We start from the raw sequence: 17,041 nt of genomic DNA on the forward strand, positions 1-17,041 counted from the left end.
GATAATGCATAATTTATCACTTTAGGTCACTAGTACTTAACTGTCTTGTCGGATCATGCTAAAGTGGTGATTTGCCTTTGGGCAACTTTGCACAATTAAGTTGTGCTTTACATCAATGACAATGCATGTGCAGTGACAGTGATAAAATGCGTTTACTGTCTGCATTGTTTGTTATGATTTATTACAGGCACACCGTGCAAGCACATTACATACATTAGACCCTGATACCATTCATACCTTTCATTTTAAAGGACTTCTGAAGGGAGATGGATATGGAGGCTGCCATATTTATTTCCTTTTAAACAATACTCATTGCCTGGCTGCATCTGCCTCCTGGCTGTCCTGCTCATCCTCTGCTTCTAATACTTTTAGCTATAAACCCTGAACAAAAAATGCAAGTTAGATGTTTGACTGAAGTTTGACTGCACTTGCCACATGCTTGTTTCAGTGTGATTCAAGCACTATTGATGCCAGAAAGATCAGCAGGGCAGCCAGGCAACTAGTTTTGTTTAAAAAAATAAATATGGCAGCCTCCACATGACTCTCAAATCAGATTCAGATGTCCCTTAATGAAATAAAAGAACACAATATTTGGTATTTCTGTGCTTAGTTAATAATATTTCAGCATGTTTCAAAATGTAAAAAGCATAATGGGGGCTAAGTGATTAGCTCTCGCCTTGCTGGGCACTATGTGCATAAAGTATGTATATTATTCCTGTGCTTCCTTGTGTTTCCTCTTGGTGCTTGGTTTCATCTCATATCCAAATAAAACAAATGGGTAAGTTAATTTGCTTCCTTAAATTGTCCCTCAAGTATAAAGTGACCTTAATTGTGAGCATGTCTGTGGGACAGCTAATGATGTGAATTATTCTGTGAATTCTGTACAGTGATTCAGCAAATGTGTTAGCGCTACATGCTGTAAATGTATAATAGTTACTTTCATACTTACTCTTGTTACTCTACTGTTGATAATTTTGTCTTGCAGCTGAGTTTGATGATGATGACTTCTCTTCTAATCAGTCAAAGTTGGGCTGTATTACTGAACAAACACAATATTTCTTTGAAAACGAAAACAGATCTTTTATGGGATACTTAGACTGTGTCAATTGTACAAGGTACATATTTATATACAGATGTAATATTTAACTTTATAAATTAAGTATTGATGTTTCAGTTAATATCTAGCTATTTGTTATTTACATACAGTTAGATCATAATTTATATTTGAGGTGCACAATAAGGAACATTCACTAACAACTGTACTGAGAGCATTCCTATACAACTGCTTCCGTATAAACTCCGCTAAGCAGTCTCTCACATTGCACTGGTAAATATAAGGCCTCTTTCAAATGGGAGGCAGAACTGCATGTCCAGGGTCTTAAATTAACTCATTGGTATGTCCTGCAGGAGTCGGCCCACACAAAATACTTTGCATCTCAACAGGGCGTTGTGTGTAGACCTCCCAGTCCCATGCCCCCAAATAGTGGGGGGCAGTGCTGACAGCATTCCAAGCACTCTCACTTCACAGTTCACAGTGGTGTAGCACCTTCACCGCGGGAGTGGGGGTGCGGAGGGGAGCTTCCCCAGTCGCTGCCACCACAAGGGAGCCACCTACACCCTCCCACTACCACAGAAAGGGAGAACTACTGAACTGCATTCAAAAGAAAAAGAGGTGTGTGCTCATATCAGGTACCACCTGCCTGACATTATGGTTTGACAAACACAGAGTTGAGAAGGAGCACTTTGTGCTTTGACATTGGGACAAGGGTTCTTTCTGAAGAGGGAGAATCATCTCCCCACACTATTTGGAACAACTTAACTTCCCTAAAAGCCATGTGGGTTTGTTATGTTTGAGGAATGAATAACCATATGCTTGCTGGCTTTAAAGGACACCTAAAGCTAAAATAAACGAATGAAATAAACAATTGTATCTATCTTACTTCTCCTAAGAATGACTTTTTAAGATAGTCTACAGTTATACTTTATTTTTAAATCTACTTTTTAAGTTTTAACTGTTTTATTATTTTTGCTCAATGGCACATTCATTGAAGTATCCCAGAGCTAAAATGTATGAACTATTGACCCTTTTTATCTCTCTCCTGCTGTCAGAAGCCATTGTCTGCTAGCAAAGTGTTTTATAGTTGTAATTTCTTATCAGTGAGGGTCACACTGTAGTCACTTCCTGTCTGAGTCAGGACTAAATCACCACTTACATACTTGATATTTAACTGTTTCAGGCAGAGAAAGAAAAAAGAAACACATCATAGTTATTTGTGTGCTAGGCACTGTACATACCCATGTCTATCTCATCATGTCACATGTCACTTCGAGGGTCCTTTAAAGTTTAATTGTAATTGTGTCCACAGCAGTCTGACAGCCAAAGTCAGTAGTAGCGTGATGAATTTTCCTATGAGAAATTTTATGGAAACAGAATTAATAGTAAAGCATGTTATGGATTTGAACAAATTATCAATTTGTAGATTTCTAATTGCTTGGTCACAGTCATGTAATCCGCTGCTTCCTGTTAGGGCCCATTTCCACTATCCATCGTGCACGGCTGCAAGACGCGCAGTGGCACTTCCTGGTCAGCGGGAACGCTGACAAATCCCAGAAGCCGTGCCATGCATGGCTATGGGATTTGCAGCCTCCTGCATGGAAACTGATGGTAAGGTCGGCCGAATTGCTAAGGTAAGCGAAGCGGCCGGCTGCGCTATTGTTTGCTATGGCAGAGTTTCCCCGCGTTATTCGCCTGCGGGGAAACTCTGCGGATTCGGCCCAGTTTCCACACTAGTTGAAATAGGCCCTGAAGGGAAAAAAAAAAGAAAGCAGGAGTGTGACATGATTAAAGGATACCCGAAGTGACATGTGACATGATGAGATATACATGTGTATGTACAGCGCCTAGCACACAAATAACTATGCTGTGTTCCTTTTTTTTTCTTTCTCTGCCTGAAAGAGTTAAATATCAGGCATGTAGGTGGCTGACTCAGTCCTCCGGAAGTGACTACAGTGTGACCCTCACTGATAAGAAATTCCAACTATGAAACACTTTCCTAGCAGAAAATAGCTTCTGAGAGCAAGGAAGAGAAAAAAAGGGGAATTTGTTATCAGTGAGGGTCACACTGTAGTCACTTCCTGTCAGCACTGAGTCAACCACTTACATACCTGATATTTAATTCTTTCAGGCAGAGGAAAAAAAAAAAAAAGGAACACAACATAGTTATTTGTGTGCTAGGCACTGTACATACACATGTCTATCTCATCATGTCACATGTCACTTTGGGTATCCTTTAAGCACAGCCTATGGAGAATTACAAATATATTCATGATGATCATTCATTCTGATACAGCAGTAATCCTCCACGACAGGAGAAGGCCTTTCAGTCTATGTATATATCAAAATAGTTGCTTACCCTTATGAGATGTTTCGTAGTATGATATCAAAAAGACTCCACTTTATAATACTGCAATGATTTGCTTAAAGGGAACCAGAGACGAACAGTACTGAAAAAGTGAAAAACCTTTTATACATACCTGGGGCCTCCTCCAGCCCCATAAGCCTGGATCGCTCCCACGCTGCCGTCCCCCGCTGCCTCTATTGCCGCTACCGGGTCCCGTCACTTCCGGCGGTCGTGGCCAATTGTACGCAAGAGCGTGGACTCCCTCCATATCCTTACGTATGCACCTGTGTAGTATAGAGGCGCATGCATAAGGATATGGAGGAGTCCCTGCTCTTGCGTACAATTGGCCGCATCCGCCGCAAGTGACGCACTGCGCTTGTGTTGACTGGCTCGACTGGCTGAAAATACAGGACCCGGTACCGATGGATAGAGGCAGAGGAGTACAGCGGCGTGGGAGCGATCCAGGCTTATGGGGCTGGAGGAAGCCCCAGGTATGTATAAAAGATTTTTTCCAACGTCTCTGGTTCTCTTTAACTGTTCATCAAGGAATATGATTTCCTTTTTTTGTTTTTCAGAATTTACCACGTTGAAAAGCTAGTAAACACCAATTTGGTATTCATCATAGCAGACAGTCATCGCACATGTGACGCTTGTGATCAACAGCCTTTAATACAAGCAGAACAACGCTGTATCCTTTATTGTATATTGAGAATTTCAGAAAAATAAGTCAGAATTTCACATGGACAAAAAGATCGCTACAATTTTATATTTTTGGATATCTTTTGCTAGGAGAACTATCAATACTAGGGAGGAGCATTCCAAAGCAGAACGCTGTTCCGAATTAATTGGAACATAACACAAATTTAAAGGACAGCGGACCATGGCAGGGAGGTTAACTCATCCTCTGTGCGCTGCACTCCATTGTGTGTTCCATCTATTCAGCAACTTTCTCCTTCCGCCTATAAAGGATCAAATACTGAGAGCTGAAACACAAAATGAAGGCAGTGCATGGAGGTGGCATCATGGATTACTTAACCCACCCTAGCCATGGTCTGTTGTGCTTGAAATTCAAGTTCTGTTCAATTCATTCGGAACAGAGTTCTGCTTTGGAATGTTCATCCTTAACCACTTCAGTACCAGCAGCCTCTACCCCCTTAAAGAGGAACTCCAGTGAAAATAATGAAATAAAAAAGTGCTTCATTTTTACAATAATTATGTATAAATAATATATCAGTGTTGCCCATTGTAAAATATTTTAAATCCCTGATTTATATTCTGACATTTATTCCATGGTGACATTTTTACTGCTGGCAAGTGATGTAGCTGCTGCTTGCTGTTTTGGCAGTTGGAAACAGCTGTAAACAGCTATTTCCCACAATGTAACAGGGTTCACAGACAGGAAACTGCCAGAAGTACCTCGGTACTCAGAGCTTCTTGTGGGAGGGGTTTCACCACAATATCAGTCATACAGCTCCTCCTGATGGTCTTTTTGTGAAAAGGAATAGATTTCTCATGTAAAAGGGGGTATCAGCTACTGATTGGAATAAAGTTCAATTCTTGGTCGGAGTTTCTCTTTAAGGACCAGAGGCTGCTGGTACACTAAAACGCTGAATCGCGACGAATCGCCGCAAAAATCTGCCTCTCCCGCCGGTCACGCTGCTCTGTCCCCGCCGCAGACTGCTCTCTCTGCCGTCTCTATGACGGCAGAGCGCTGTGCGCCGGTCAGGAGCCGCTTTCATTGGTTCCTGACCCTGTCACTCAATGTAAGCCAATGGGATTGGCTTACAGTAATGACAGGGCCAGGAGCCAATGAAAATGGCTCCTGCCCGGGTCACAAGCTCTGCCGTCATTGAGACGGCAGGGCGAGCTAATTGCGGCGGGTAGAGAGCGGCAGTAACGGGCGGTGATGCGCGGTGAATAGGACGTAGAGTTTACGTCCAGTCAGAACCGCAGCGCCACCTGCCCGACGTAGATTTCTACTGCGTCGGTACGCAAAAAGTTAATCAATACAAGGGTTTTGTTTGGCTGTGGCTTACTTATTATTATTGATTTAAAAAGCATCAATATATTCCGGACCACTGTACGAAGTAAGAAACAAACATGGGGTACATAATAATACAGACAAATGGTATACTCCAATATACAAAATACCCGTATTTCGCGCCGTATAAGATGCTCCGGAATATAAGACGCACCTAGGTTTAGAGGGCAAAAGCAAGAAAAAAAATACTAAACCTGGTGTGTCCATATTCCAGGAGTGCCTTGTACATGTTATCTCTCAAATAGTATCCTATGGTGTCCCCATGTGTCCTCATGTCTCCCCATGTGTCCTCCTGTGTCCCAATGTCTCTCCCATATGTCCTTCTGTATCCTCCATGTCCTCCCCATGTGTCCTCCTTTGTCTGCATGTCTTTCCCATGTGTCCTCCTGTCTCCCCCAGTGTCCTTCTGTCACCCCCACCATGACTCCTCCTGTCTCTTATGTGTCCCCCATGCATCCTCCTGTCCCCACCCTATGGTCCCCCTGTCATCCCCATGCGTACTCCTGTCTCCCCCTCCATGTCTCCTCCTGTCTTCCCCATGATCCTCATTTTTAAAATGGAGGACGGAGAATTCTATTGATCACAGTGGACAAATGGGATGCAGGAGAGGAGAAAGAGATTGGAGTACACTACACAGGAGGTAAGTATGACCTGTGTATGGTTATTTTGACTTTTTATTTTCTGTTCAGGTTCTCTTAAAAGTAAAAACTAAAGTATATAAAAAGGTCATAACTTTTTTTTTTTTTTTTTTTTTTTAAGAAGAGACTTGCTAATGGAAATTTGATAGAGTAGTCTCTGGTCCAGTAGAGTTATATATATAGATATCTTGAGTTTACAGTTGAAAAGAGTGGTAAAATCATTATGCAACTTTTATTAGAATATGGAAAACAAAAGTTTGCTTTCTTAAAACCGAAAGTTTTTGTGATAATTCAGGTTGGAGTGAGCTCTGAGATGTCTCCCAATGCATCACTGCTACACACTCCAATGAGTTCTAGTTCACCATGAGCTTGCTGGTTAGTCAGTACCTGTGTTATTAGAATATGAGATCTTCCATGATGGTTGTAGTCTCAAAAAATGTTTTTACTGTTACAGACAATGTTGAAAAAAATAGTTTCAAAATTTGTTAGCTGTAGCTGTCAACAATAGTTTGGTCATAACAAAAGATACAATATTCAGTTAATGGCTAAGGTACCAGCATCTCTATTATAAATCAAGAGAGAAAATAAACCAGTATAACCAATGCTGTGCAAACATGAATTACAATTTTGGATTACTTAATGCAGTGGCTGAAATGTTTTAAACCTTTCCCTGCCAGCCAATTTGTCCGATCCATGAACATCTACTTCCAAGCAGTTTTTAAACATTTTACACTGATTAGGTAGGGTTACTTAGGATTTTTACATGTACAGCAGGAGACACTGGCACTGGCAGCGCTTCCAGACAGATGCTGCACCCGAATTAACCACCTGCATAGATGTGCATAGCCTGAAATACAGCCAAAATTACACAACTAGCATTCAAAACAGGTAGAGCAAAGGCGTTGGTCTCAGCATAAATAAAAGGTGCACAAATGATTCCCTACTAGACTCTTCGACGGCGATGATGTGCCCTCTTGGAAGATGCCTAACCACTAGTCTAACTGTTGGTGGTGTAACCTGGTGATGGTCGTCATATACACATTTTTCCAAAGATGGCAAACAGTTGACAGTGCTCCTAGGCTGCAAATGAAATGAAACCAACAGAGGCATGCAGTCCGCCCCCCACCCCCTCCGGGGGCTAAATTACATACCTTGAGTACAAATCAGATGCAAACCATGCACCAATCCCAATCTAAAAATTTAAAGGCAAACTGAAGCACATGGATGCAGCTAGCCATAAAAATATTTACGTATACAGCAGGAGACTCTGGCAGCGCTTCCAGACTATGCACATCTATGCAGGTAGTTAATTTGGCTAGTCTAACTGTTTGGTAGAGTCTAGTAGGTAATACTTTGTGCACATTGTATTTATGAAAGACAGATGCTGCACTCAAATTAACTACCTGCATAGATGTGCATACTCTGGAAGCGCTACCAGTGTTTCCTGCTGTACATTTAAGTATATTTTATGGCTAGTTGCATCCATATGCTTCAGTTTGCTCTCACATTTTTACATTGGGTATTGGTCTATTGTTTGCATCTGATTTTTATTCAAGGTATGTAATTTAGCCCCAGGGGTGATCTGCATGACTCTCTTGGTTTCACATTTCATTTGCAGCCTAGGAGCGCTGTCAACTGTTTGCTTACTTAGGATTTTTGACAAGAAAACCTACATTAAATAGGACATATCATATATTGATTTTTTTCCCCCATAATGATTTGGGCTAAAACACTGAAACAAAGTGTTGTACTTTTTCTGGAGATATAACAAAATCTTTGACTGAAATATGTTTAAAAAAAAAACACAACAGAAAAATATTTTATTTCACCTTATTTTTTAAGAATATTTGCATGTCCTGACAAAACTTTTACTGTTTGTAAAAGCCCTGATTCTGCTGAATGCAACAATGCCAGATATGTATTGGTATCCCTCTTTTCCTGTCAACAACACACCCCAATATTAAATCACATTTTGCACAATTTTACATTGGAACACAACAGATAAGGGCATCTATAGGTTAACGTGGCATATCTAATGATAGACGTGAAATACTCATTTTTTAGAAACTGCATACCTCTAGGTTTTTATCTGTGGTGTAGTTTATGGTCTGAATGTAGTGGCGGTCATACAGATCAGTATATGATGCTAGGTATAGTTGCCCCCTGTATAGGTAACCAGGTATAGATGCCCCCAGTACAGGTAACCAGGTGTAGGTGCAGCCAGTATAGGTAACCTGGAATAGGTGCCGCCAGTACAGGTAGCCAGATATACTGTAGGTGCAGCCTGTATAGGTAGCCATGAATAGATGCCCCCACTACAGGTAGTCAGGTATAGGCGCAGCCATTATAGGTGCCATCAGTACAGGTAGCCAGATATAGGTAGCAGGAATAGGTGCCACCAGATCTAGGTGCAGCCAGTATAGGTAGCCAGGAATAGATGCCGTCAGTACAGGTAGCCAGATATAGGTGCAGCCAGTATAGGTAGCCAGGCATAGGTCCTCCCAGTATAGGTCTCAGGTATATGTGCAGCCAGTATAGGTAGCCAGATATAGCTGATTAACTCACCTGTTTGCTTACCCTATGTGCTGTGTCCCTGCCGGCAAACATGTTCTCTCTGGATGCCCAATCGAATCACGTGTCACGCAGGGAAACAGGAAGTAGAGAGGAGATGGCTGCTGGCAGGGACAAATTGCATGGAGCAAGCAAGCAGGTGAGTTAATTACACACCGCACCACTTGCTCCAGCTCTGCAGGGGGATGCAGGAGGGGGGCCAATGGAGAGGGAGGGAGAAATTATGTCGGCCCCCCTCCCAACTTCTTTCCTAATTTTGGCAAAAAAAAATGCCAAAAACCGTAGGTACGTTGTTGGCAGTAGGAGCCCTTGCCTGCTAGAATGTCCTAGGCTTGTACTTGGCAGGCAAAGGGTTAAAAGTTCAGTTGGGAAGGCTCATTGTTCCTTTATGGGATGCTCTTGTGAAGACCCCTGGTCACTTAAACTCCATGCCCTGGGAATGCCCATAACATCTGCAGATGCTGAGATCAACAGGGCCCTGACACTGTTTTGCTGATGTGAAAAACAAACAGACGTAATGACCGTTTAAACTTAAGGTGCGTACACACGCTTGATTTGCTGGAACGATGGGTCCGTCAGACCCTCCCGCTGGGCGGGCTTTCCAGCGATAGTAGAGCGTGTGTACAGTCTGTCTGCAGACTGATAAGGCTGTTTCTGAGCGATCCGCTGAGCGGATCGTTCAGAAACCGTGTTATCAGTCTGCAGACAGACTGTACACATGCTCTACTATAGCTGGAACACCCGCCCAGCGGGAGGGTCCGACGGACCCGTCGTTCCAGCAAATCAAGCATGTGTACGCACCTTTACTGGCACTAAAACCTTATCAGTAGCCTTTTCTCTGTCAAATAAAATGGATTTGATTTCTATTTACATTTCAGGAAATGTCTGAATTTGACAATCTGTCTGATAAGCTCATTTGCATTAATAACTATTTTTTTTTAACTCCTGCTGTACTGCAAACCAGTAGGGGACTTCAGTTAAGTTGGTAGTAGGGCTCGTACAAGTTGTTATGTTTATGCCTATGTTTATCTCATCATGCCACATGACATGACCTCAGTTATGCTTCAATGACAACATTTGTTTGGAAAAGTTTGGAAAGTTTCTTAAGAAGAAATTGCACTTTCTTAACTACACTTTAAGCTAATGGACCGAATCCGTGTCTCCTTGCTCAGAATCCAAGGTATAGAAAAGGTCCTGAGGATTGCTTTGATCAAGACGCATTGGTAAGCTTTATTAGAGGAATATTTCCTTGAGTTTCTTTTTTAAATGATTGATGATTAAATAGCAAGAGCTTATTGTTGAGAACAATATTTTTATTTTGTGTAAAAAAAAATAAAAAATAAAAATCATGTTTACAGTAGTCTTATTTTGCTCCTTAACCACTTTACCCCCGCTCGTACGAATTTCTCCGTCCCTTTTTCCATCCTTTAACCCCCAGGGACGGAGAAATCCGTACTTTCCGCGCTCCCGCCGCTGTCCGCGCTCCCGCTCGTAAACATGCCGCCCGCCGCTAGTAAACACACCGCCACCCGCTCGCCCGGAGTTCAATGAATGGGAAAATCCATTCCCGTTCGTTGATCTAAGCCCCGCAATGATCCGCTGCTCTCCGATGGGCAGCGCGATCATTGTGAAAAGAAACAAACACTCACAGCCTCCTAGTACTTCCTGCGAGTGTCCGGAAGGACGCTCGCAGGTCGCAATAAACAAAAAGTTACTGTTGCCATCTTGTGGCCAAATAGTAAAACTACACTCTAAGCATTTTTTGCATAGAAATAAATTAGTGTTACACAAAAAATTAACTCATTACCTCCCACACTCCCAATTTTTATTTTTTTGTAATTATTAAAAAAATTTACAAGTAAAAAAAATACATAAATAGTTACCTTAGGGACTGAACTTTTTAAATATTTATGTCAAGAGGGTATAACACTGTTACTTTATAAACTATGGGCTTGTAATTAGGGATGGACGCAAAACTGAAAAAAATGCACCTTTATTTCCAAATAAAATATTGGCGCCAAACATTGTGATAGGGACATAATTTAAATGGTTTTATAACCGGGACAAAAGGGCAAATAAATTTCATGGGTTTTAATTACAGTAGCATGCATTATTTAAAAACTATAATGGCCGAAAACTGAAAAATTAATTTTTTTCCCACATTTTTCCTATTTTCCCATTAAAACACATTTAGAATAAAATAATTCTTGGCATAATGTCCCACCTAAAGAAAGCCTAATTGGTGGCGGAAAAAACAAGATATAGTTAATTTCATTGCGATAAGTAATGATAAAGTTATAGACGAATGAATGGAAGGAGCGCTGAAAGGTGAAAGGTGAAAATTGCTCTGGTGGTCAGGGGGTAAAACTCCTCAGTGGTGAAGTGGTTAAAAGTGCAATATCTTTATACCATTATTTCTTTTTTGGCATGACTAAACAATTATCATCATCATCTGCAACATATTTATTTAATCTGTATACTTGGTGATTTTACACTGCATGTGTCTTGCTCCACTCTGTTAGTTTTAATTGTGTTTTATGATCTGACGTAAGGATGGCTGCATTATCTCAGCTTTAAAGCAAATGTACTTTCACACAGTTATTAAAATATTGGTGCAAAATGCCACCTTTTTTAACTGCCTATTTTTTTGCTTGACCTTTATTTTCATAATGAAATTATCACATTTCTTGAAGGCATTTTTAAAGAAGTTATTGACTTAGCCACGGATAACCACAGCAATGTATTGAATTAAATAGTATTCCTTTCCCCGGTTTTAGCCAATATACATGGAACCAATTCCAACCAACGTTTTTTTTTCTATAGTTTAGGATGATGAGGTTAAGGGTTTGGACCACTGACAGTCTGTTGTATGTCTGTTCCCATTTAATAGAATTGCTCTCATATTCTTTCCCTGGTAAATGAAGGGCTCTAATTTGAGCCTGGTGATGCTGAAGAAGGGTGTGAAGTATATTATACTTCTCTTTGATATAAAATAAAGTTGGTCAATAAGAAAATATTTTTTTTCCAAATTGGATACAAATGTAATGCAGCTTGGAACTGAGACAGTTATGCTGGGGATGCACGGTACGTTTCTGTACCGTGTATCGACCTGCTGATCTGGTCAGCTGATAATATTCCACTGGCCCGATCAAGCCGCTCGACTCCTGCCCGCTCGATCCCCCCCGGCGGACAATGGCAGGGAATCGAGCGCTGATAAGGAAGCGCCGACGGGGACAAGCAGCAATCGATCCGCACGGACAAGCGGGGACGCGGCTGGGGTCGATCCGGTGGCTAATCAGCCGCCGAATCGACCCGTGTATTCCATGCATTAGATGTTTTTGCTGCAGATTTGTCTTGGCCTAATTTAATTTGCACATTGTAAGGCTTGGTGGTGTATTCTCCACAGTCAGCATGCAACGCATGAGCTGACGTGGAGGAGGTACACACACTAGCACAAGGAAACAGGCTATCCCTAGTATAGTGGAGGGGAGGACTGACTGCAATAGGAGATTGTGGCGCACAGAGCCGGTGCAGATCTGACAGCCACAAACAATGCTTTCGTTATAACGTCTCAGCGCAAAGTAGCGATGAGCGCACAAACCAGAACTGAGGAGATCAGGACAGGTAGACAGAATGAACGCTTGCTAGCTAGCGGCTACTTAGCGACAGCAAGCGTCCAAAACCAGACAGACTGGAATGAGGCAGCCAATGCGATGCGGCGATGGCGTGCCTCACAAAGACAGGACAGGACAGTCAGAAAACAGCAGGATTAAGATAGATGAACGTAACACAGATAAATATACAATAAGTATGTTTTCCTAGCGTATTACAATTACAGCTATCAATGAAACTATTTGTAACGTCTGACTAACATATGTATATATCGGCAATGAACCGATATATGACATAAGCAGGAACGCTGACTAGGAATGGAGTAACACAGGGAACAGGACTCAGAAGGATTCGCTATCTCTTCGCAGAGATGAACGCAATCCACAAACGGTAACAGAACAGGATTCAGAAGGATTCGTTATCTCTTCGCAGAGATGAACGCAATCCACAAACAGAACCAGGAGCAGGGTAACTACCTCAGCACGGGTGGTCACGGTACGCGCAACCTACCAAAACGTGCTGGAAAGCTGACTAACTGCACACAGGATATAAACAGTTCGTGTACGTATACATCAGCGACACTGATATATCAACGTAACACAAATACAAGGAAAATAATAAACGTGCTGGTATGCATATATATTGGCAATGAACCAATATATGATGCAAAGACCAGCAAAGTATATTTAACAAGAAACACGATCGGGGGCTAAAGCGACAGCAAGGCAGGCTTAAGCTGAAGCTATGAAAACCCAAGGAAACCCTGCAGGAAGCAGATCTTTATACTGAGGTCATCCAATGGGAGCAGACATGCAGATTCCCACACAGGTGAATGATAATCAGTCACAAGCTGACAGCAGGGAAAGACAGACAAAGCTATGCAGCTTGCATGGAAAGACATCAGAACTGCCTGAGCTGCAGCACTACTGCTTCCAGCAACACCTGCTGCAGCAGCGATCATTACAGTACCCCCGCCCTTAAAAGCGGATTCCAGACGCTTTTCAAAACTGAAATTCCCAACAAAACAGTCTGACTGATAATTCATGATGACCGGGACAGCCCGGCAAGACCGAATTCCAGAATCAGTCCCCACAAGACTGGACCCATCAGAACCAGAACCTACAGAACCATGCCCATCAGTACTACAAGCCCCAGTGTGACACCCATCAGAACCATGATTTCCAGAAGAAAGCCCTCCGAAACTCCCTGAGCGATACCCACCGCCTTCCAGGAACCGTTCAGAAACGCCAAAGCCTTTGCAATGCCCACCGGTACTGTCTTTACCAACACAAAACCCACTGTTGAACCAGTCCAAGGCACCAGGACAAGTTTTCTCAGAGACCTCCCAGAACACCTTGAAGCTCCAAAGAGATCCCCATAGGTCAGAATGCCCCTTAGGCTCACATGGAGAACCATCAAGAACCCCTATGGAACCTAGGGCAATTCCCGAGTCAGGGCCACAAGGACAAACATCAATATCAGGGCTTTCAGGGACCAGAACCATCTCTGGGCATGCAGGCAGACTGGCAATATCAGAACGTGTTCCCACTAAGGAAGCATCAGAGCACGCTAACACCTTAGACACACTTGGGCATTCTGGCACACAAAGAACATCTGGGCACACCGGCACAAGAGAAACCTCTGGGCATGTCAAGGAACTGTGAGCCTCAGGGTCAGCCAAGACAGGACCAAAACCAGGACTGGCCAAAAAAAAATCATCATGACTAAACTTCGCAACTACTGGACTTTTACACGAGAATGCTGGATCAGACTTAGATGTCGCTGATTCCAGCAAAGTCAGTAACAAATCAGATTCAGGGGCACTAACAAGACAGGACAAATCTTCTGATGTATGCACTGAACCAGATAGGGACTCCACAACTACCTCTGGACTGGACAGAGACTCATTTAATACACTGGATTGGAGCTCATGAGGCGCTGCAGAACAAGTCAGTATTGCAGCAGCCCCCACTGGACTAGGCAAAACTGAGGAATTCCCTGGACAGGAAGGGGACTCTGGAACCTCTGCCACAGCGGCCAGAGAACCAGAATCTTTCAGGATACAGGGCTGGGTTTCAGTAACACTCATCAGACCGGACTGAAATTCTGAGATTTCTATTATTTTGACCAGAGAATCAGAATTATCCATGTTACAGGGCAAGACTTCTGAAACATTCAGAGGACAGGGCTGGAGTTCCTCGGCTGTTACAACACTGGAGAGGGACTCAACAACATTGGTTAAATCAGACTGTGTACAGGGCAAGGTATCTGACACACTTGCTGACGAGGACAATATTTCAATGGCTTCTGCTTTGCTGGGCAGAAATTCATCAAGTTTTATTAGAGCAGACTGTAATTCCAAAACAGCTGCTAGACAAGTGAATATTACTGCAACACCAACTGAGGCAAGCAGTGCTTCAGCCTCCTCTGCTAGAGGGTTTAAAGTATCCAAAGTACTGGGTGAAGCATAAGACTCTGCGACCACAGCTTCACTGGACAGGATCACTGAACAGTCCATATTGCAGGGCAAAACCATGGAAGCACCTGCTGGACAGCATAATGATTCTGTGACCTGAGTTTCATTGGAGAGATCTACTGCACAATTCATGGTACAGGGCAAATTTATTGGAAAATTTTCTGAACAAGGTAATAATTCTGCGATTTCAGGTTCACATAGCAGATGCTCTGAGCTATTCACGAAACTAGAGCGAGGTGTAGAAACAGGAAGATCAAGACACAATGTTTGCGCATCTGAATCACCATTCATTTGCTGGGACTCGGAAACTGATGTAGTGCATCTATTGGAATCTGCTGGATCAGACAGGAGTTGAACTTTATTAACACAGGTAATTTCTGCAGAAGTGTTTGCAGAGACAGGCAAGATTTTTCTGGTGTCTGTTTCACTAAACAAAGAGTCATGAGTACTGGCTAGGCTGGACTCGGAAGTCAGCAGGACCTCTGGATTCTCTGCTGAGAAATTTGCGCAGGGCAAGGTTAAGAATGTATCAGTGGCTTCTGTTTTACTGGGAAGTAACACTGAGTTATCCATGGTACAGGGTGGAATTGCAGGAACTTCAATTTCACACAAAAAGAGCTCCGAATCACCTGCTGAATCAGCCAAAGGTGCTGAAGCAGGCGGGTCAGAACGCCAAATTTGCGAATTCGGAGTCACATAAAAATCATCCAAAATCAGTTCCCACACATCAATCAAAGGAGCCACACAGTCATACCTACACACACCAGCCTCTATTAGGTTATAGGCTGACTTAATGCATGCGTTCAATACCATTTCACTTTTTGCACTGTAAAATTGACAAAATGAACTTGAATCATTCTTCCATTCACAGACCAGGGCTTCCATCTCTCCCCTCTCGAATGGAGGATCCCATGCATACTTAACAGCGAAACATTTAGGCTGATCACAGTCTGCAGATATGATTGTGGCAGGCACATGTATAGGGTTAATTAGCAGGTGATTGGCAGATTCCTTATTCTTAAGAATCTCCAATACCTGTAGCAAGTGTTGAACTGTAGTGTATGCAAACTTCCCTTGGTTCACAAATAAGTTGATTTGTTCAATACTCTGTAATATCTCATCATAATCATACTCAGATAATTCTTTTAAACAAAAATCTTTATTTTCCCTAGCCAGGGAGGAAAGTTCATTAGTAGTTTCATAAGTCCATTTAACTCCCCTGAAAGACAATTGCATTTCATTATCTGTTAATGGCAGAATCTCATTATAGGTCTCAGTCGCTAAGGATAACGATTCTGCAGATTGGACACGTTTCTTAGAACGTTTGCGTTTTGCCTTTGACCTTGCTGGTGATTTATTCAAAGCTGCAGGAAAATTATCAGTAACACTTTCTGCTTGCTGCTCATTCTTGCAAGCAATTGAAGGAGCAGCTGATTGGCCTGCTGCCAGGAGTTCATTAAGAGGAAAAGGCAATGGATCTATGCGCAACCAGTTATGGATCACAAACGCTAGAAATTCCAGCGGTCTATCTTTCAAATCGGAATGATTGAGAACATCAAATGCCCACTGGAATAATTCCCCTTTAAACAAAATATAACTTAGTTGGAGTGCCCAGGTTGAAACAGGAGTCGCTTGGAGATCAGGATTGGTCAGGAACCTGGCACATTCAGAGAAAAACTCATTTTCTGTTTCAGAGCTAAGTTCTTCAAATTTATTAAAGGAACAGGAACCATAATTAACAGTGTCATACTTTCTGGGAATCCCCCCCACAATGGGGATTGGTAATGGGGTTTTCATAATGTAAGGCTTTAATTTAATTTAATTTGCACATTGTAAGGCTTGGTGGTGTATTCTCCACAGTCAGCATGCAACGCATGAGCTGACGTGGAGGAGGTACACACACTAGCGCAAGGAAACAGGCTATCCCTAGTATAGTGGAGGGGAGGACTGACTGCAATAGGAGATTGTGGCGCACAGAGCCGGTGCAGATCTGACAGCCACAAACAATGCTTTCGTTATAACGTCTCAGCGCAAAGTAGCGCTGAGCGCACAAACCAGAACTGAGGAGATCAGGACAGGTAGACAGAATGAACGCTTGCTAGCTAGCGGCTACTTAGCGACAGCAAGCGTCCAAAACCAGACAGACTGGAATGAGGCAGCCAATGCGATGCGGCGATGGCGTGCCTCACAAAGACAGGACAGGACAGTCAGAAAACAGCAGGATTAAGATAGATGAACGTAACACAGATAAATATACAATAAGTATGTTTTCCTAGCGTATTACAATTACAGCTATCAATGA

General features: G+C 42.6%; 1 protein-coding gene across 9 annotated transcripts in view; it reads left to right on the top strand.

Moving 5' to 3' along the window:
* The window catches only part of CACNA2D1 (calcium voltage-gated channel auxiliary subunit alpha2delta 1), an 846,695-nt gene that overhangs the window by 814,741 nt on the left and 14,913 nt on the right, over positions 1-17,041 (top strand). For all 9 annotated transcript variants that reach the window (XM_068276177.1, XM_068276179.1, XM_068276181.1 and 6 more), the window contains 3 exons: positions 986-1,115; positions 3,977-4,089; positions 9,792-9,874. In XM_068276177.1, coding sequence (XP_068132278.1) covers positions 986-1,115; positions 3,977-4,089; positions 9,792-9,874 — 326 coding nt within the window. The remainder of the gene's footprint in view (positions 1-985; positions 1,116-3,976; positions 4,090-9,791; positions 9,875-17,041) is intronic.

Source organism: Hyperolius riggenbachi, chromosome 3 (assembly GCF_040937935.1).
Source record: "Hyperolius riggenbachi isolate aHypRig1 chromosome 3, aHypRig1.pri, whole genome shotgun sequence".
NCBI classification, from domain to species: Eukaryota; Metazoa; Chordata; class Amphibia; order Anura; family Hyperoliidae; genus Hyperolius; species Hyperolius riggenbachi.